Below are 21,844 nucleotides of genomic sequence, written 5' to 3' on the forward strand. Positions count from 1 at the left end.
CTGTCCTTGGGTGTGAGTCTCATACTATGTTGTTTCTTTTTTAATCCCACAAATGAGTGTAATCATTCTATTATGCCCCCCTCCTTCTGACTCACTTCACTCAGCATGATACTCTCCATGTTACTCAGCATGATCTCTCAAGGTGCACTCCCCTTGAGTCATTCCGACATAGAAATAGGAAACGTTTAGCCTGTCACTTTCCAAAACCTGAGCCAATACCCAACTTCTATTTCTCTACTTTGAGGGCAATTATTTCTTGAAGTATCCAATGGTATTTGTGGGCTGAATCTAGAGCAAAGGTCCATTTTAGGAAAGGTTGCCCCGGAAAAAAAAATCTGGAAGAAAGCCTGAAGTGGGCATGAGAAATAAATACACATGATGATCTTGAGTGCTTCAAATATTTGAAGGGAAAATTCCATCTCTGCTTCCAGAAGACATCTAGATTGAGGAAGTCCAGAAAGGAAAGAAGACAGGAGATTCTAGACAACAACCTTCCCTGGGACCCACATGCCCTTCTCCAGCGATGAGCCCCCACTCCACTCTCACAGGGACGGGAGTCAAGACACTGCGCATCTCTGTGGGAGCCTGGGGCTTGTCCGCTGTCCCTCATGGATTCAGCATCAGGACCTGCATCTCCTCTTTTTTTTTCTCCCCAGCAAGGCTGTGCTGTTCCTCAGGCCTTGGTATCTTCCTTAGCACCCAGGAAGTGCCACAGCCATTTCGCTGCCTTTATATCAGAGAAGAATAAAGTCCAAAGGCTCTGTCTCTCAGAACCGGGAGTTGAATTGATACTAGTCCGTTTATCTACCTCATTGCTTAAGCTCAATGAGGAGTAAGTGGAGAGAAAGACCCTCTGCTTCAAATATCAACAGAGAAGAGCCTAGGATGGCGCCATCCTAGTCAGAAGCATATAGGCTTCAGAGGACCCTCCTGGGAGCCAAAGACCCCCAAAATCCAGGGACCATGTTAGGGAATGGAGTACATTAGAATGTACTGCCCCCACTCTCCCCGCCACACACACTCTCTTACACACGCTTGCTATACACAATCTCTCTCACATACACTCTTTCTCTCACATACACTATCGTGCATACCTTTTTCTACACATTCACACACTTTCACATATATACCTTCTCACACTTACTTGCACATTCACATGCACTGTCTCATACACACTCTCACACTCACACACTTTCACATACACATACCTTTTTTACATACACTCACTCACGCACTCACACTCTTTCTCACATACACAGTCTCTTTTACACAAACAAGTCTCACTTTTACACACACACACATACACACACTTTTCTGGGATTCCTGGCTCTACAAGAGCTGAGGCAGACAGATTTTGGACCGGAGGGAAGAGGACAGAGGGAAAGGGCAAGACTTCCTCTAAGCCAACCAAAACGAACCCATTCACTTCATCCAGCAAAAGCCAGACAGTGGAATTACCTGATTCACTCGGCCTCACTTGGGAGCCAGACTTCCAAAGTGGGAAGCCAGCTCAGACTAAACAGTGGCTTCCACGCGAAGACTCTGCCCGAGCAGCAGAGACTTCACGGGCAACTCCCAAGGGCTGCTACCCAAATCCACCCACGGGTCCTCACACGAAAGGACGAATGACAGCGCTGCTAAATTTACAAAGGCATTTCCAGGAAGAAACGTCCAAATGACCTGCCAAGTGGTCCCTTGGCTCAGGCGCACTGTGAAGTGGGGTGGCGAGAAATCGGGGTGCCTGGCCAATGTTTTCCAGTGCAGAGGGAGAATTTGAGGGCTGGGGGTGGGTCCCGAGGGCCCTGGGGAAGTTATTTTAGGGCAATGCCCTTTGAAACTCTCGCTCAGAGATTTTTGGACCTGCACGTTGGGTTGGAATGACACTGAGGCAAAGGGTAAAATTAAAATATGCCTCTGGGAGTTCACACAAGGGAAGGGGCAAAGCGAGCGTGGCTGGCAGCTGAGCATTTAGCAGATGGTTTATGGAAAACACAGATTTTTGAGGGGCGATTAAGGAGCAGTGATTTATCTCCTTTGGAACCTGACACGCATCCTGGAATCTCTGGAATCTATCAGTTATTCATTACGGAAATATTTGCTTCCGTTCGAGGATGCGCCAGGCCCTGTGCCTCTCAGAAGAGTAAGAGCCAGACAGCCATGGGCCCAACCCACCGGCGAACAATCCCCCATGGAGAACTGTGTGGGAAACCCAGATGAGGCCGGGAAGGAGGGGCCATAGCTCTGAAGGGAAGCGCCAGGTCACCTGATTTAGCTCAAGATGAACAGCTCGAGAGCAGTCTGTAAGGAGGAGGGCATTTTAAAACTCACATATGATCCAAGATCGAGCCTACCTTTGTAGTGAGAACTTCTGACTCGAGTATGAAAAATGAAATGGGAAGTGGGTGGGTGGGTAGGTGACCTTAGGAGACTGTGGATGAGAAAGACAGGCTGAGAACTGAGGGGAGTCCGGCCATAGATGGGAGCAATGGTGGGGGGAGGGGCAGGGTTGGTAGAAGGAGCTGGGGTGAGGCAGTGACCAGCATCGGATACCAGATGGAGGGAGGGTGGGACTTCCGGTGACATGGAAGTGTCAGGCTTGGGTGGAAGGTGGCGGTCCCCACTGAGAGATCTCAGAAGAATGGGAGGCCGGGGACAGCGGCAGAAAGATGATGTGACCTGTTTCACTGTCAACCAAATGGACATCCCACTGCACACTTCCAGTCCCTGGCGCCTGCTCCTGCTATTTCCATCTCAGAAACTCTTCCAGAGACCCCCGCCATCAAAAACCAGTCCCTCCTTCAGGAGCCATCCACACCCCACCGCTCCCATCCTCGAAGTCACTCCGGAGTCCCCCAGTGAGCTGTCCCTTCTGTTGCCTCCCTGCAAAGCTCTGACTCTCTTTCCTCTGAGGGGCTGCAGAGAGGCATCTCCCCACCCTTCCTCGACCATCCTGCAGCCCGAGCTTTCGGGCGCAGAGCCTCCACTTCTCCAGCCTCAGTGCCCACTTACTTTACCAGCTAGCCCCGGTGGTGTCTGACAAATATTTACAAAGTCAATAAAAACCACCTGCTCTTGGCTGGGAAGGAAATCCTGGGGATGTGGGGTTCATGGGAGGATGGAACTGAATCCCAAGCTGTAGGTGTTTTCAGACACGTAAAGGGCAATGCTCAGAGCACCCCCGACAGCCCCCTGGGAGGGCAGGGAGATGGAAAGTCAAGGCCTTCACTTTCAGAGTTCACTAAAGAAGGGACTTGTGCATCTCACAAACCGTCTGCCTTGGAGCAGGGGGATTCATGATAAATAACAGTTACTGGGGTGGGGTATGTTCCAAGAGTTCCTCACGGACTCACCCCTTTGTCCCTCACGGCCACTCCAGGAAGTGGACTCCATCATTCCTTGTACAGATGGGGAAGCTGAACTACAGGAGTTAAGCCTGGTCAGCTCGTGCTCAATCAAACCCACAAAGGGAGAAAATAAGTGTGTGTGTGTGTGTGTGGTGGGGGGGGGAGATCCACACCTGTGGTTTCACTCCAGAGGCACCTCTAGGATGCTCCCCTGGGACCAAGTGGCTCCCAACAAGAGTCTCCCTGAAGAATGGGGGGAGCCTGCCAGAGGTGGCCCCAAGTGCCAGGGCTCATGCTGCCACAGACTCTTAAGGGAGGATGGAGCAAGGTGGGTTTCCTTACCCATAAACTAAGGGGTCTGGATACTGGCCCCTTTGGTTGACAGTCACGGTGCTCACAAGAGTGACGTGGACAATCTGAGTCTCCTCTGAGGGCTTTTTGGGTTTCATTTTCGGTTTAATTTTGGGGCCACGCCTGGCTGTGCTCAGGGTGGCTTTCTCCTAACTCCAGCACTCAGGGATCACTCCTGGTGGGGCTCGGGTACCGTAGGGGATGTCAGGGATTGAACCTGGGTCAGCCACATGCAAGGCAAGCCCCCTCCCTGCTATACTATCACTCCAGCACTGAGATTTTATTTTATTTTATTGAACCACTGTGAGATACACGGTTGCAAAGTTGTTTCTGATTGAGTTTCAGTCACATAATATTCCAACACCTGTCCATTGTCAGTGTACATTTCCCACCACCAGTGTCCCAGTTTCCCTCCTGCCACCCCAACCCCCAGTCTGCTTCTATGGCAGGCACTTCTCCGCCCCCTCTCCCTCTCCCTCTCCCTCTCCCTCTCCCTCTCCCTCTCCCTCTCCCTCTCCCTCTCCCTCTCCCTCTCCTTCTCCCTCTCTCTCTCCCTCTCCCTCTCTCTCCCTCTCTCTCTCCCCCTCCCTCTCTCTTTCTCTCCTTTCTCTCCCCCCACACGCCTTCCACCCTTTTAGGCCTTGAGGTTTTATAGGAGCTCATCCCAAAACACATACAAGGAATTTGAGGCTAAGAGGACGCCATCTGCCCAGTATCTAGAACAGGAGAGAGGATCTGAGCTCATCAGCTCCACCCTATGTCTGGTGGTCCCAAGGAGCTCCTAAGGACTGGGAGGTGGAGCAGACTCATGCACTCTCTGTGCCCACAGCCCTTCCAGGGCACTGCTTGTCCAGGCTTCACAGAATCGGCAAGGGAAGGTTGGAAACCATTGGGGCAAGGAACTCTGGACTCTCACAAGGCTCCAGGCGTAAGCCAAGAGTTGGCTGGCGACCTTGCTCCTTGTGGTTACACGCTTCGGGAACCAAGGTCGCTCTGCGAATGGCAGCAGCTGAGAGGGGGGAGGTGCTGAAGGCTCAGCCCCACTCACCTGCTCCACCCGAATCTCGATCTCGCCGTTCACTTTCTTCCCGTGGAAGTACTTGGCCCTGTGAAGGAGGGAAGAAACCATGTGAGTGAGGATGCGAACGGCTTTACCCATTCTGCCTCCTCCCGCAGGCCTGATCCCAGACACATCCCCTGCTTTCTGCCCCCCCTCCCACCGGACTGCCCGTTTTCTCGTTCTTCACACGTGGTGGACGGAAGAGGAGAGGAGGGGCTGCAGGAGAGGACCGAGTCGGGCCTTCTGGCGCTGCCATGTTACTTACTGCCCCGTACCTCAGTTTCATCCTCCATAAAAGGAAGATGTTAACACCTGCGTGGCATATTTCTGAGAGTTACTTTAAAGAGGAAATGAGAAAAGAATTCTACATAATAAAATGATTTTACTGAGATACAGCCTATATCCTATATTCTGTATTAGAGTGATAGCACAGTGGGTAGGGCGCTTGCCTTGCATGCAGCCGACATGGGTTTGATTCTTCTGTCCCTCTCAGAGTGCCTGGCGAGCTACTGAGAATATCCCGCCCGCATGGCAGAGCCTGGCAAGCTACCTGTGGTGTATTCGATATGCCAAAAACAGTAACAACAAGTCTCACAATGGAGACGTTACTGGTGCCCGCTCGAGCAAATCGATGAACAACGGGATGACAGTGCTACCGTGCTACAGTGCTACAGCCTATATTCTACATCAAGGACTTGCTGAGTTGTCTTTCCATCCACTCATTTCCCTATTTATTCAATGAACAAATCTCATCTGTCCCTATTGTCCATCTACCCATCCATCCATTAATTAATCTACTGATCCACCCATATACCCATCTTCCCACTCGCTCACCCATTAATCTACCCACCCATCCATCGGTCCACCCACCACCAGTCCATCCATTTATCCATCACCTTCCATCCACCCATCTATGCTTTGGTCCTCTTTCCTTCCAAATCTTTATTTCTATGTTCTACAAATATCAACAAATGGGTAGGGAAACTCCTGAATCAGTGCTCGATGTCTGCTCTGAGTGGCGCTCTGGGGACCATGTGATGGTAGGGACGGAACCCAGGCCCTTCACATGCAAAGTATGTGCGCATCCCACTGAGCTCTCTCTCCAACCCCATCTATGTTCTACTCAAGGCAAAAACAGACATTGTATGGAATCCGCTTTCTCTTCATCCTTCTTGTTTCACATTCAAACTTTCATCTCTACCCCATGTTTTCTACAAGCATCCTTATTCGAATGAAGTGTCTCTCTTCATCTCTCTTCTCACACGGAGTCTCTTTCTGTACTTGACTTTTCTGTCACAGCACTTATGACATCTGTGTTTACGCTCAGTAACTGCTTCCTAAGTGTCAGTCCTACTAAACTATAAAGTTGTTCATGAGGTCAAGAACAACCTCGATCACTATATGACTGAAATGCAATCATGAAAGTCTGTAAGTCTGTAACTGTATCTCACGGTGATTCATTTAAAAGAAGAAGGAGAGGAGGAGGAGGAGGAGGAGAGGGAGAGGGGGAAGGAGGGGGAGGGGAGGAGGAGGGCGAGGAGGAGAAGGAAGAGGAGGAGGAGGGGGAGAGAAGGGGGAGGAGGAGGAGGAGGAGGGGGGAGGATAATGAGAAGAGGGAGGAGGAGGAGGAGGAGGGGGAGGATAATGAGAAGGAGAAGGAGGAGAAGAAGAAGAAGAAGGAGAAGGAGGAGAAGAAGAAGGAGAAGAAGGAGAAGGAGAAGGAGGAGGAGAAGGAGGAGGAGGAGAAGAAGAAGGAGAAGAAGGAGAAGGAGGAGGAGAAGGAGGAGGAGGAGGAGAAGAAGAAGGAGAAGAAGGAGAAGGAGGAGGAGAAGGAGGAGGAGGAGGAGAAGAAGAAGAAGGAGAAGGAGGAGAAGGAGGAGGAGAAGGAGGAGGAGGAGGAGGAGAAGGAGAAGGAGGAGGAGAAGACAAATGCAGGAGGGAGGGAGAAAGAGAGAAGGAAAGGGCTTTCATTGCTATTATTTTCCTTGGACCAAGAACATCACCTTCTGTCTTTCCACCATTGGTTAAAGAAGGGGCCCCTGGACAAAGCCTCTGACCAAGCTTTGGTCTGTTTTGATTTGGGGGGTGGGGTGGGGGGAGGCAGGCATACCTGACAGCCCACAAGCCTTACTCCTGGCTCTGCACTCAGAGATCCCTCCTGGCAGTACTCAGGGAATCATACGTGGTGCCAGGGATTGAATTGGGTCGATCCCATATAAGGCAAGAGCCCTACCCGCTGTGCTAGAGCTTGTGCTTCAGAAAATGAAAGGGGTTCTGTGTGGGACACGGAGCTCGGCTGGCGGTTAATGCATCCTTGCAGGCATGCTGGGTTGGGAATCGTCATGGGCTTGGGCACAATCTGAGGCATAAACTCCCCTCACCGGGATGGTTAAGGCAAGGCACTGAGCCTGTGAGGTCTTAGTTTCTGCACCTGAACACGGTCACAGGAGCTCCAGTCAGGGCTGTGGTGACCCAGCCCGTCGCTCCTCTATGCTGCAGGGCCCGAGGGTCCCGCTGGTACCAGGCTGGGTCCCCTGGATGTGATCTCCCACTCACCCCATCTGGTCGAGGACACCCCCCCCCAATGCCTACACCCATGCTTGCACAGAGGGGCTCACAGCAGCTACCTTGCAGGCTGGCTGTGAGAATGAAAGGAGACCAGAGACAAGAGGACTCAGAACCGGGCCTGACAAACTCGGTCAGCCCCCAAGTGTGTAGAGCCCCGGCTGGAGATGGAAGCAGCAGCAAAGAGCTTTTGTTTCCTCAGCCCGTGGGCGCCAGGCGGCTGGGGTCTCCTCACCCACAAGGCACACTGGCCCTTGGGGCGGACACAGGACAGAATGACAGTTCTGCTCATTTGATGTGTCCCACGGGGGCGGTGAGTGGCAATGGGCAGCAATAATTGAGGTCATCGGGGGACGTCCGAGGCCTGCCAGCGCCCAGACCCCTCCTTCTATGGGGCACTCATGTCTCCCTGAGGGGGGCTCGGGCTGAGGGCAGGATGGCCAAGCCTATAGAAAACCTCACATGGAATCTCCAAGTGACCTCTGTGAGATTGATTTTGGACTGAAGGTCTGAGGGCTTCAGCCCAGACCCTCTGGGTCCTTCACGATCTGGACTCTGAGGAACGAGTGGCCCATTTCTCCTCAGTGTTCTACCCACCGTCCCACTTCCCTGAACACGAACGACCCTGGGGGGCCTCTGAGCTTTGACACGTGCACCCAAGGTGCTGGCCGCTCGGGCCGGCTCCTGCCCACTCTCCCGACGGCCTCTTTATCTTGTCTCCAGACCTTCAAGGGCTTTGCTCCATTTCCCTGTAAACATCTGACTCAAGGGATTGGGTGGGGCTCCCCCTGGCTGGGTCCCACAGTGCTCCGAACTCTACAAACACCCTGAGCTGTCATTACACCGTGTCAGCCCCTGATGCCCCTACATTCACGTACTCTAGGAGTGACTGTGACCTCACATCGGTGGACGGGCACATAGTGTCACACACACCACACAGACACACAGACACACAGGAAGTGGACCCGGGCTGAGGGAGATGCCTACATTCACGTAATTTATGAGTGACTGTGACCTCACATCGGTGGACGGGCACATCGTGTCACACACACACACACACACACACACACACACACACACACACACACACACACACACACACACACACAGAGGAAGCGGCCCCGAGATGCAGGGAGATGCTTCTTTACTGCCACCTACCGGCGCCCCGCGGTAACGCACCCGCCCGTCCAGGCTGATTAAGATGTGGGCGCCTTTGTCCAGCGTCCAACCTGCACGTCCGGCATTCCTTTGCCCGGGTTCTAACCCCGAACCCGGAGCGCTGCGCGCCGTCAGTGCCACCCAGGCAGCTCGGCTGCACCCACGACCTCATCTGCCCGGGAGCAAACGCGCGCGCTGCCCGTCCCGGGAATGTTTACCGTGGGGGGCGGGCAGGCGGCGGCTGCGGGTCAGGCGGTCCGCGGCCCTCCCTGGCGGGCAGTCAGAAATCTGCCTCCTGACGGGCCACACAGGCCGCTGCCTCCTCGCCGGGGCTCATTCAGGCGGGAGCTGCCTCGGAACGCTGCTGTCTGGCAGCGGGAAGGGCAGGGATGGTCTGGAATTCTCGATGCCCTGGGGGCTGGGGCAGCTGCCGCTGTAATTGCCCGGTTGTTTGACCTCGGCCAGGGCTGGAGGGCTGTGCCCAGGGCCCCCCCCCCTGTCTCCCTAACGCCCTAATATGTTTACTCTCATAACAGGCTCCCTGAGTATCAGAGCCATCAGTCAAGCCCTGGCCTTGGGAAAGGGGGCTGGAAGGGGTGCCCCCCCAACTTGATTCCACAAAGCCTTCACCTCCGTGGGTGGTCTCATATTTTACTGCCACATCAGAGGCACCAGGAAGGAGAATATTATAAAACCAACGGTGGCCTGGGGTGGGAAATCCTTCGCGGGGGGAGGCGGGATGTGGTGGTATGTGAGAGATTTACGAGGAGGCGCGGGGCGGGCTAGCTTCAGGGATGCAGCCGGGACAAGAGGTAGGGGGGAACTCTCGGCGCACACACAGGAAGGACCCAGCGGCCGGCCAGCGGTGACCCTCTTGGAAATTCCTCTGGGAGGCAGCGTCCCCGGGGCTGAGCCTCGCTGTCCGCCGTGCCCAGGAATGTGCCGTGTGGATGGACACAGCTGGGCAGCGCAGGAGCAAAGGCCAGAGGTGGGGGTGGGGCCCAGAAAGAGATTTTCTGGTGTTTCTGATGCCACACATCAGTGCTGCCTCATTGGTGGCCGGGGGTGGGGGGGGTTGAGGGGGAGCCTGGGGAGATAGAGGCGGACCACACAGGCCTCCCCGGGGGGTGGGCAAAACTCAGCCTGGGGACAGGGGTGGAGTTCCAAGACACAGCTCCAGCTCGACCATTTAGGGCTGCCATTCCGGGCTAGAAAGCAGAATGGGGGGCTGGAGCGATAGCACAGTGGGGAGGGCGTTTGCCTTGCACGCGGCTGACCCGGGTTCGATTCCCAGCATCCCACATGGTTCCCCAAGCACTGCCAGGAGTGATTCCTGGATGCAGAGCCAGGAGTAACCCTTGAGTATGGCTGCTGGGTGTGACCACCAACCCCAAAAATAAGCAAAAAAAAAAAAGTAGAAAGCAGAGCGGGCATCCCGAGGGGGCAGCCAGCTTGTGGCTTACAGAGTCTGCTCCAAGAGAGTGAGAGGGGCCCCCTCTGATGGTGCCCAGGCTCTCGGTCCGGGACCAGGGGCTGTGACGGTCAGAACTTGAGAGCCACAGGGCCCAGGCTGCAGGAGGGCACACGTCCTGCCGGGGGCTTCTCGCGCAGAAGGGCACTTTTGTGGGGAGGCGGGGTCGTGAGTCACAGCCTCGACTCATGCCTTGGGTGAACCACCGCAGACGAACCCTCACAGGGATACTCAGGCGGGCTGGGGCGGCCGAGCCATGCCCTCTCAGTGCACAGACATACTAGCGGGAAGGTCAGGAGACAGACCTGGGAGGGACATGCCTACAGGAAGTGCAGGGAGCCGCGTGGGGTGGGGAGGCCAGCTGGGGGGCCTGAAGAAGCGTCTTTCTTCTCTCTGGGGGATCCTAAGCCTGTTTCTGCTGACGCCCCACTGTGAGCCAGAGTCTGAGCACCTGTTTGCTGATGTCCTACTGTGAGCCAGAGTCTGAGCACCTGTTTGCTGATGCCCCACTGTGAGCCAGGATCTGAGCACCTGTTTGCTGATGTCCTACTGTGAGCCAGGATCTGAGCACCTGTTTGCTGATGTCCTACTGTGAGCCAGGATCTGAGCACCTGTTTGCTGATGCCCCACTGTGAGTCAGGATCTGAGCACCTGTTTGCTGATGTCCTACTGTGAGCCAGGATCTGAGCACCTGTTTGCTGATGTCCTACTGTGAGCCAGGATCTGAGCACCTGTTTGCTGATGCCCCACTATGAGTGAGGATCTGAGCACCTGTTTGCTGATGTCCTACTGTGAGCCAGAGTCTGAGTCCACACCTGCTGATGCTCTTAGTGACACTGAGCTGCATCTGCTGATGCCCTACTATGAGACAAGAGTCTGACCACGTGTCTGCTGATGTCCCACTGTGAGCCAAAGTCCGGAGGCTCAAAAGACACAAAGAGCAAGACTGTTTCTTTCCCACCCCCAGGGGGGCTCCTACCTGCTGGGAAGGAGAGATTCACGGACAGTGAACACAGCCACAGGCGGCACTGACCCCTGGGGCCCACAAAAGGGACGCCTACCTCATTGGAGGGCCAGGGGCTACTTCCCTGGCGGTGTGGCTCAGTTCATGCATTAGTCCATCCGATCTCTGGTTACCTGGTTTTGGCTGGGGCCAGGGGTGCTGGGCTGATGTGGGGCCTGGGTCAGGTGTGGGGGATGTGTGAAAAGCAGACACCAGGGAAATAAGTTGGGCAGGTGCTGAGCGCTCCCAGGATGAGTGTGTGTGTGCATGGGTGTGTGTGTGTGTGTGTGTGTGTGTGTGTGTGTGTGTGTGTGTCTGAAGTTGTTTACTTTTAAATAATCTGTTTATGGTCCAGAGAGTTCATGGTCTGCATGCTGGAGATCTGAACTTGATTCCTGAGCACCACCAGGTGTGATTCAACTTGATTCAGCACCACACAGCTAGCTGGGACCCAAAAACAAGATAGAAATAAAATAAAATAGAAAAGTAAAATAGAGTACATCTGTTTAAAAAGAACTCCTGTCCCAACTCCCTATAGCACATTGTTCTTTCATTTTCATCATCACTATCACCTCAATTAACATTTATTCAGTCATCATGAGTATCCAGCAGATATGGTGGGTGATGGTCAGACACAACTTTTACCTAGGGAAAGGCAGGAAACAGGAGTCAGGGAATCAATCTGCAAGAGAGCCAGAGACTGATATGTACTATCTGGTGTGTGTGTGTGTGTGTGTGTGTGTGTGTGTCTGGGGGGTGGGAGAGGGTGGCAGTGTTGAGGACACATCTGGCAGTGCTCAGGGCTTGCTGCTGGCTCTGCATTCAGGGATCACTTTTGGCCAGACTTAGCATAGGGGATGCCAGCGATAGAATCCGGGTCAGCCATGTGCAAACTTGTTATCCGTTGTCCTACCTCTCAAGTCCCAACCTGTCTCCTCTTCAAAGACACAACCCCAGGCCATCCTTGGGCCCATGAACTACCAAAGCCCACAAACTTCATTGCAGCGATGGAGAGGGCGAATGTGGAGAGGCTCAGCGGAAATCATTCTCTGACTGAGCGCCTACTAAGATCCTAACCTGAGACACTCAGGAAAGGCAGTTCACAACATGGAGCAAGTGAAAACATGGGACCCAGAAAGGGGTCTCGAGGGAACAGAAAGGATGAGGAGAAATGTATAGGAATATGAGGATATCTCACTCCTTGAGATACTGTGTTTAGGAAATGTGTGTAGGGCCTATCAAGGTTAGAGAAGCAGCAGACAGAAGAGGGCTGACAAGATTCATTTCTCTCCCTTTCTTCCTCCTCCTTCCCCCTCTCCATCCAACCATGCATCCATCCATCTACCCATCCATCCATTTACTCACATATCAGTCCATGGATTTATCTATCCACACTTCTTTCCATTCATCCATGGATCCATCCATCCATCTATGGCTCCATCCAAGGACCCACGGATTCATCCATCCACCCACCCATGGATCCATCCATCCATCCATCCATCCATCCATCCATCCATCCATCCATCCATCCATCCCCATCCATGAACCCACTCATCCATGGACCCATCCAGCCATACACACCCCATCCACGATTCCATCCATCCACCCACCCACCCACTGAGGGATCCATCCAGTTATCTATGCATTCATTTACCAATTCATGAATCCATCCATCTAGCCAGGGCCTCCTATGTGTGCAGCATTGTTGATTTCCAGGAATCATGCTGAATGAAGCAGGTGCCTGCCATCCTGACACTTAGAGTCTAACTAAGTGGAGGCCCAGGAGAGGTCCTAGACTAAATACCTAGCTCTTCTCCTGTCTTCTTTATCAGAAATTACCAGCTGATAGAGCCAGCTGGTAGTTGCCACCTCACACAGTCCACAACCCTTGTTTTATTGGATTTAAACGACATACTTTTCAACTTTTTGTTTGTTGGAGGACCACTCCCCGGTGCGTACAAGGCAAGTACCCTGCCTACTGTACTAGCACTTTAGCCCCTATTTTTAATTTAAAGTTTTTTTCCAATTATCAGTTTTCATGTGAGAAAACTCACATCAAAATTCAGCTCATTGGCTTCCCCTGAAAGTCAATAATTAGGCAACATCAGCATCGCTGAGTGGACCACACCTGCTTCCTCTAGACAGGCATCGAGTCTGTGTCTCCTATGGCTCCATGGCTCCCTCTGGTCACGCTGGAGCTGAAACCCAGTGGTCAGCACATTTATCATCCAGCTCTGCGGGAGTGAAATATTTCTCCTGCCGGCGCCTCTTCCTACCACCTGCCCCTTCACTCACCGAGCTGCTTTGTCTCCTATGAACAGCTGCGTGGACAACCCCTAATTTAGCTCATTCCAATATGAAGGTGGCATTTAGTGCAGTGCAGAGCTCCAGGAAACCCAGACCCCTGCCTTCCTGCCAACCCAGGGGGGGGGGTCGGTGGCAGGAGATGGGTGCAAAGTACCAGCCCCTCTCTCACCCACCACGGATGGTCCCCTCCCTCCCAGCAAGGAAACACAGCCCAGGCAGGCTGCCACAGGCAGTAGGGAGAAGGGGTGAGGCTGGCATCTGCCCAGGGCAGGAAGTCGGCAGGTGACGGCTGAGGCCTCCAGCACAAGGGACACCTACTGCTCAGAAAGCGCTGGGCATCTCGGGAGCTCCTCCGAAAGGGCACTCGGAGGACCCGGATGAGAAAAGGTTTTGAGGACAAAGCACAGCCACCAGTTCAGCTGCTGACCTTTCCAAAGAAAGGCAGGGTTGGACCCAGAGGAGAGATGGAGGCAGAGTCAGGCGGGGAACGTAAATGGGGGCAAGCACTTCAGAAAACAGGAAGAAGGTTTCTCCAGAAGCGAAAAGGCGAGCGGCCACGTGCTCCCGCAGTCCCATGTTCAGGGACTGGTTAAAAGACCATGCACGAAAATCGAAGCTGGAGAGTGAGACCCTCCTCAATAGCCACTGCAGCGCTGTTGGGAATAGCGCTAACGTGGAAAAGAACCACGCGCCAGGGGCTCAGATCAAGATGGAAAACATGTCATGTTCATCCTCAGACCCTGGTGCTGAATCCCAAGGACGGTTAACCAAAAAATCACCAGGAGCCCCCACCCCCAAGAATAAACAATCCCAGAGTAACAACAGTATGGGGCACAGAGTTGGCTATCCAGGGCTCAGAGGGAGAGACAATATTGCCATGAGCTGCAAAGCTGAAGGAACGGAAAGGAAAAGGGAATTAGACAAAGCCCTAGATGTTAGAAGAAAAAAAGACGAGAATTGGGTTACTTTGCCTGGGTGGGTGTCATAGGGAAATAAAATTGATGAATGGGTCCAGCAAAATAAAGACAAAGCAGTGGACACTGGCAGCTAAACTGAGGTTTCCTGGGGGGCAGACTCGAGGGTGGGGTGCACAGCAGAAAGGGTGGAGCACCTAAGGCGAGAGACTGGTGAATGTGAATTTACTGTTACCTTTATTTCCATTTTAATAAGTCACCTGCAGGAGGAGGGCGCTTCCGGCTGGCCAAGCAGCCCCACTGGTCTTTGAAAGATTTGCCCTTCTGTGCATTTGCTGGAAGAAAACTCATTTATTGGCTCCATTGGCCCACTGGGCACCTAGGAAGTCTCCAGCTCAGGGGTTATGAAACACAGTCATTACAAAGAAATGCACTTCCGGAGTTCTACTCCAGGGACACCCCACCCGGGGGAGGGGGGTCTCAGGGGCCCCTTCTGCACCCATCCTGACCTCCATCTGCACGGAGGAAACCAAGACTCTCCCTTCAATACTCCGGAGCAGGTCAAGGTGGGGCCACACTTGCCTCTGCTCAGGGCGCACTCCTGGTTCTGTGCTCAGGGCTCACTCCTGGCTCTGTGCTCAGGGCTCACTCCTGGCTCTGTGCTCAGGGCGCACTCCTGGAGGTGCTCGGGAAGGCATACAGGGCCATGAGGGTTAACCTTGGGTCAGCTGCATGCAAGGCCAGTGTGTTACCCACAGTGCTGTCTCTCAGCCCTCCTCATCGTTCTGATGAGACTGACCCGAGGTCCCCAGGACAAGTGATGGAACCAACCAGGTCAATTTCCCGCTCCCAACCCACTAGGAGTGTGACAGGCACAGGAGGGAGGGGAATAGCAGAGTGCTGCAGAGACTGATCAAGACAACACACACACACACACACACATACGCATGCACATACTCAGGCATACATGCACACTCACACAAACACACACCTCACACACAGACACATGTACAGACACATACCATAGACACATACATGCACATCACACACAAATACACACACCTCACACAGAGACATATATGCACACACACAGACGCATACACACTCACTGACACTCACATAAACACATACCTCACACACAGGTACATATGTGCATACACACACACCATAGACACATACACACACTCAAACACACACCTCACACACACAAAAACACACCAAACACATATGTGTATGCACACACCATAGATAGATGCACACACTCAAACACACACCTCACACACATACAAATGTGCATGCACACACCATGGACACATACCCACACTCATACTGCATACACAAACACACACACCTCACATAGACACACCACAGACACATACACCCACAAACACATACCCACACACACATATATATGCAATGCACACACACCACAGACACCTACACACACCACACACTCACAAACATATGTGCATGCACATACACCATAGATACATACACATACACAAGGATACACACCTTATGCACAGACATATATGTGCATGTGGACACACACACACACACACACACACACACACACACACACACACACACACTGCCTGCACTGGCCAAACAAAGACAATCTTTTTTCTTGCAAGCAGATTGAGGGGTGCACCTGGGAATGAACGTCATCCTGCTGGAAACAGGCTTTGGGGGACCGTGAACTTAGCCCACTGCCATGGTTTGCCTCGTGGGGAAACTGAGCCCGGGGAGGACGGCGACGCCATGGGCTCTCACGGCCTCAGCAGAGAGGGGAGAAGCGAGGGCGGCCAGCGTCCATGAGAACCCCGCCCCGCCCCCACTCCCTTCTGTGCAGAGACATTTCCCCCAGATTTTCTAGCACCAGCTTCAGGGGTGAAGCCGCTCGCGGGCCCGCGGGAGACAACTCCTCACTGTTTCCCCCCACGCCGCCCCCTCGTCCCGGCCCGGCGGGTAGGAAGCAGCCCGGGCACCGGGCCTCGGGATTGGACGGCAGGGAGACCTCACGGAGCGAGGTCAGCACTTGAAAAATTCCTCAAGTCAAAGGGCTCGGGGCTTGGGTGCCACACAAGGCCCTCACTGTGTGCGCGCATTGTCTCCCCGATAAAAGGGGCCGGGCCTGGGAAAAGGGAGCCGGTCTCCAGGCGACGGGCCGGGCCGCTGGGGAATGCTCCGGGCCTGGCCCTCCCCGCGCACTGGGGCCCGCGAGGCTGGGGGTGCAGGGGGCATGCGGGAGGCGAGAGTCCCCTCTGCGCCTTCGCCACTGCAGGTGCTGCCCCGTGAGTCAGCAGAAAGGTGCCCGGGGTCTTCCTGGCCCCCCTCTCGTGCCCGCCCCTCCTATCCCCAGCACTGGGGCAAGGCTCCTTCAAGGAGAGTCTGGGGGCACAGGAAGCGACAGGGGCTGGGCGTGGGGGCGCGTGGGGAGGAAGGCTTCTAAGAACCGAGGATCTTCTTCCACAGTGAGGGGTGGGCTACCAGCGGGGGTGGGCTACCAGCGGGGGTCCTCCCAACCTGCTCTAGGAGGAGGGGGAGATTCCCATCTTCTCTCAAGGCGAGCGCCGGCCAGCCTGCCCGCCTCCAGAGCCCCGCGCTCCCGGCCAGCCCTCAGGCATGTCCAGCTGGACCGAGAGACTGCCCGAGCGGCTCTTTCCCCAGCACCCTGGACTCCTGCAGTCAGCGGCCGTTAGAACTGCCATGAGCTGTTCCAACAGTGACCGGTCCAGAGCCCACGAGGCGCCTGCCCGCCCGAGCACGCGTCCCTGTCTTTACAAGGACCTTTCCATGCCCTGGTCTTGTCTGGCGGCAGCTCAGGGATGTGGAGCTTGGGGTTCAGAGGTCTGGTTTCCCCAAGGTCATACGAGTGAGCCAGACCCCTGGCTGCCCCCGGCCTCCTGCCTGCAGGAAGCGCACATTTCCCGGGAGAGAGCGAGGCTTCCAGCTTCCAGTGCTGACCGGAAAGCAAAGACAAGCCACAGGGCCAGCACTTCCCTGGGCTCATGTCCCAACTCGGCCAGGCCCCCGGGTACGGTGGCCAGAGAGAAGGCGGGACACCTGGTTAAATTCAAACTTTAGATGAGCACAGATTCTATGCCAGTATGGCTCTGCTCAGCCCGCTTTGCTGTTGGAGGGTGAGCCCGCCAGTGTCCTGGTGTTTTAATTAGTTAAATCTGGCAACCCTGCCTGAAAGGGACTGTTGGCTCAGGCTGGGTTCAAACCCTGCCCCTCCTCAAGTGGGAAGCCCTGAAGCCTGGGCCCCAGTGGCCTTGCAGGGGAGGGGGCTGTGCTGATAGACCCTCGGGTGAGGCCTGGCTGAGCTAGCAGCTCAGAACATGGGGAAGCAGCCTGGAGAGCGGCAGGAAGTGCCAAGTACTCTGATCTCAGGTACTCTGACTCCAAGTACTCTGATCCCAGGTACTCTGATCACAGGTCCTCTGACTCCTAGGTATCTGATCCCAAGTACTGACTCCCAGGTATTCTGACTCCAAGTACTCTGACCCAGGTGCTCTGACTCCAAGTACTCTGATCCCAGGTATACTGACTCCAAGTACTCTGATCCCAAGTACTCTGATCACAGGTCCTCTGACTCCTAGGTATCTGATCCCAAGTACTGACTCCCAGGTATTCTGACTCCAAGTACTCTGATCCCAGGTGCTCTGACTCCAAGTACTCTGATCCTAGGTACTCTGACTCCAATTACTCTGATCCCAAGTACTCTGATCCCAGGGACTCTGATCCCAAGCTGACTGCTTCCCCAGGGACTCTCCTCCATGAGCTCAAGCCTGAGCTTTCCCACAGAATAGCACCTGTGGGGAGAGTCTCCACTTGGTCAGACTGTCACTCGTCACTCCTCTCTCGCCACACTACTAGGCCCTGCGCCAGGCTCCTGGACAAGGTCAACGGGGGAGGCCTAAACCCTGCTTCCCGGGGCCAACATTCCGGCACGGGTGCCCAGCACAGGCAAACCGGTGGTCCACACCGAAAAGTGGTGGAGGAGAGAAACAAAGGACTCCAGGAGTGTCCCCCATCTCCCCACGGCACAGCGGCAGGGGCAAGGCAGGGGCTCCCTGACCCCTATTTGACAGGCAAGAAAGAGTAAAGGGGCTCGCCACTATCTGGGGTCCTAGCCACGCCCACAAGAACACACAGCGGGCTGGCCACGCCCACAAAGCTGTCCTGCTCTTACAGCCTGACTTGTCCGCAATTTTTCTTCTTTTCCATTTCAACTCTCTTGAACTCCACCCCCCGAGCCCGCAACCCGTGCTAGGAAATCGCACCTTTAATAGTAAAACGCAGACGAAGGGGGAACCAGAAAACTTTCATCTGAGCTCCCTGAAGGCCTCCTAAAGCAGATTCTTTTCCAAGAATGATTTTGACAGGGGGGCCAGTTTCCAAATCTGATCCCAGGTGTGTGGGGCGGGCCCTGGGAGCACACTGCTCTCCAGCACCTGAGCATTCCCGCCGCCACCCGGGGGCTCCAGCAGGATGGGGTCCTTTCCTTTCAGGGTGAGGTCCCTCGGAGTCTGGGTCTCAGGCAGGCGCAGAGAGCTCTGCTACCTGTGCCCACCATACATGTGTGTGTGTGCGTGTGTGTATGTGTGTGTGTGCGTGTGTGTGCATGCATGTGAGTATGTGTATGTGTGTGCATGTATGTGTGTGTGCGTGTGTGTGCATGCATGTGTGTATGTGTATGTGTGTACATGTGTATGTGTGTGCGTGTGTGTGCATGCATGTGTGTATATGTGTGCGTGTGTGTGCATGCATGTGTGTATATGTGTGCGTGTGTGTATGTGTGTGCACGCATGTGTGTGTATGTATATGTGTGTGCGTGTGTGTATGTGTGTGAATGCATGTGTGTTATGTGTATGTGTGTGCGTGTGTATGTGTGTGTGCATGCATGTGTGTGTATGTGTGTGTGCGTGTGTGTATGTGTGTGTGTGTGCATGCATGTGTGTGCATGCATGTGTGTGTATGTGTGTGTGCGTGTGTGTATGTGTGTGTGCATGCATGTGTGTGTGCGTGTGTGCGCATGCATGCGTGTGTATATGTGTGCGTGTGTGTATGTGTGTGCATGCATGTGTGTGCGTGTGTGCATGCATGCGTGTGTGTGCGTGTGTGTATGTGTGTGTGCGTGTGTGTGCATGCATGTGTGTGTGCGTGCGTGTGTGTGCATGCGTGTGTGTGTGTGTGTGTGTGTGTGTGTGTGTGTGTGTGTGGCCCCAGAGCCTATTCCCAAGGCCCTGCATGGCACAGGTGAGCCTGCAGGTAAATAGCAGGGCAGCAGGTGATCTGGAGGGCCGGGGTGGACGGCCTGAGTGAGACCAGCCCGCCCACTGCGTCTCTGATGTCAGCCTTGGGCTTCACTTTCCTCCCTGAGGAAATGAGAGCGGTGAGGTACTTACTCCCTGCTGCGGTCGGGAGATTCCGAGGGAGCATCTCTGAAGACCCACCAGCCCGCTGTCTGGCGAGGAACGTTCACCAGGCAACGACGAAGACGTGGCCCCTCCCCAGGCGGCTCGTGGGCGCTGATTCACACGTTCATTCATTTCTCAGAAATAATTTTCGACCGTTCTTTTTAAAGCAGCACCTCGCTCGTGCCAAAGGCTGCTGGTGCCAGCCCACGGGGAGCGGGAGGCCTGGCACCATCTGGAATTCCTTGAAGCACTACTTAGTCCTGGGGCCAGAGGGAGCACTCCACGGGCTGAGCGCAGGCTTTTGATGCAGGGGGCCCGGGATCAGACCCCAGCACTGTGTGGTCTCCTGAGCACTGCTGGGAGGGACCCCTGAGCTGAAAGCAGTCCCGGTGCCAGCAGGTATGCCCCCCTCCGACCGTCCCAAATAACAAGCGAGCTCCATTTCCGTGCTAGCCCAGACACGCTCCTCCTGTTTTGGTTCCGTGACCAGCAGACTGGCCTCTCCTGGCTTGGCGTCCTCCCTGGCAAATACTCCCCCAGACCAATCAGGAGGTGCCCAGGAGCAGTGATGCTCATGAAGGCTTAGCAGCCGGCTCCCTGGGGCGTCCTGGGCCTGGCTTACACTGTCTGCCAGCACCTGTGATGGAACGAGGCTCTCCAATGGGGCTGTGACTTTCCGGTGGCCGGGAGTTCCGGTGATGAAGCCGGATCTGCTCCGAGCCGGAGTCCCTTCCACGGCCCAGTACCACTCTGAGAAGGCCAGCGTGAGCCTGTCCTCCAGGCTGGACCCCTCTCGGGAGGATTCTATGGGAACAAAGGCCTGATCAGGCTCCCAACGGTGCCAGCCGCAGCCGGGAGGCCCAGACCCACCAGGAGAGGAGGAACCTGAGCAGGAACTCAAGAGTCTGGGGAGAGTATGGAGGAAGAGCACCCCGAGATCACAGTCTGTCCCCCCGGACCCTGGCGCCGGCCCCAGGGGTGGACTCCAATCTGCAGAGCAAAGCCCAACAGCGGAGCAACCTGCAGCCCGTGAGAAGACAAGTGACACACGGCCCCCTGCCCACACCCCTGCACCCGCCTGGGCGCTGCGAGTTCTTTCTTTGACTTTCTAGGTCTCTGCTGCTCTCAAACACATTGCTCCCTTTCCCTTCCCTTTCAAGAAAATGTCTATGCATCACCGTTGGCCTTCGGAAATCCCTTCCTGCAGGAAGAGGCGACTGACCTGGGGAGACTGAGGCGGGCCCCGGGCTGTCTCCCCTCCCCCCCTCTCCTGTGCGGAGTAAACCCTCGTGACAGTCTGAGAATGACAGAGTCCTGCAAACTGAGATACTGCAGACCTGCTGCCCCGTGGTGCAGCCCAGGTGGGTGTCAGACACAGCCTGACCCCCCAGGACTGACTCTACCTGCAAGGACGTAGCTGACCACGAGGTGGGGTGCCCGCGCTTTCTCCTCATGCTTGTCACGGCCACAGAGGAGAGGATTTGAGTGAGCGTTGTGCTAAGGTCCCTCCGTGGTATCAATGTCATGACTGATGACTCACCTCCTAAGTCCCTTATTCCGTCCCCAGGTGTGTTCTTGCCGGTTCTAGGGTTCACTGTCACTGTCATCCCGTTGCTCATCGATTTGTTCAAGCGGGCACCAGTAACGTCTCTCATTGTGAAACTTATTGTTACTGTTTTTGGCATATGGAATACGCCACGGGTAGCTTGCCAGGCTGTGCCGTGCGGTGCAGTACTCTCGGTAGCTTGCCGAGGGTTCTAGGGTTCTGGGAGACAAAGTGACTCCCCAGAGGTGGATGGGTGCCTCCAACTGTGCTGGGGGCACGGAGGGTCTTATCTCCCAGTAACTTGGTGGATCCAAGGCAAGTGGGGCTCTCCGGGGTCACCAACCATACCTTAGCGGTAGCCTGAGAGAGTCCAGGCTGGAAAGGTGGCATCTGAGGAGGAAGGTGCAAACCAAGAGGACCCCTTTCCTTTCCTCTCCAACAAATACATACTGTACTATAGCACTATTGTCCCGTTGCTCATCGATTTGCTTGAGCGGGCACCAGTAACGTCTCCATTGTAAGACTTGTTGTTACTGTTTTTGGCATATCGAATATGCCAAGGGTAGCTTGCCAGGCTCTGCCATGTGGGCGGGATACTCTCAGTAGCTTTCCAGGCTCTCCGAGAGGGATGGAGGAATCGAACCCGGGTCAGCGCGTGCCAGACAAACGCCCTACCCGCTGTGGTATCGCTCCAGTCCC

General features: G+C 54.8%; 1 protein-coding gene across 2 annotated transcripts in view; it reads right to left on the bottom strand.

The window, feature by feature from the left end:
• The window catches only part of SYN3 (synapsin III), a 426,161-nt gene that overhangs the window by 365,093 nt on the left and 39,224 nt on the right, over positions 1-21,844 (bottom strand). For both annotated transcript variants that reach the window (XM_055118195.1, XM_055118194.1), the window contains exon 3: positions 4,744-4,801. In XM_055118195.1, coding sequence (XP_054974170.1) covers positions 4,744-4,801 — 58 coding nt within the window. The remainder of the gene's footprint in view (positions 1-4,743; positions 4,802-21,844) is intronic.

Source organism: Sorex araneus, chromosome 10 (assembly GCF_027595985.1).
Source record: "Sorex araneus isolate mSorAra2 chromosome 10, mSorAra2.pri, whole genome shotgun sequence".
Lineage (NCBI taxonomy): Eukaryota > Metazoa > Chordata > Mammalia > Eulipotyphla > Soricidae > Sorex > Sorex araneus.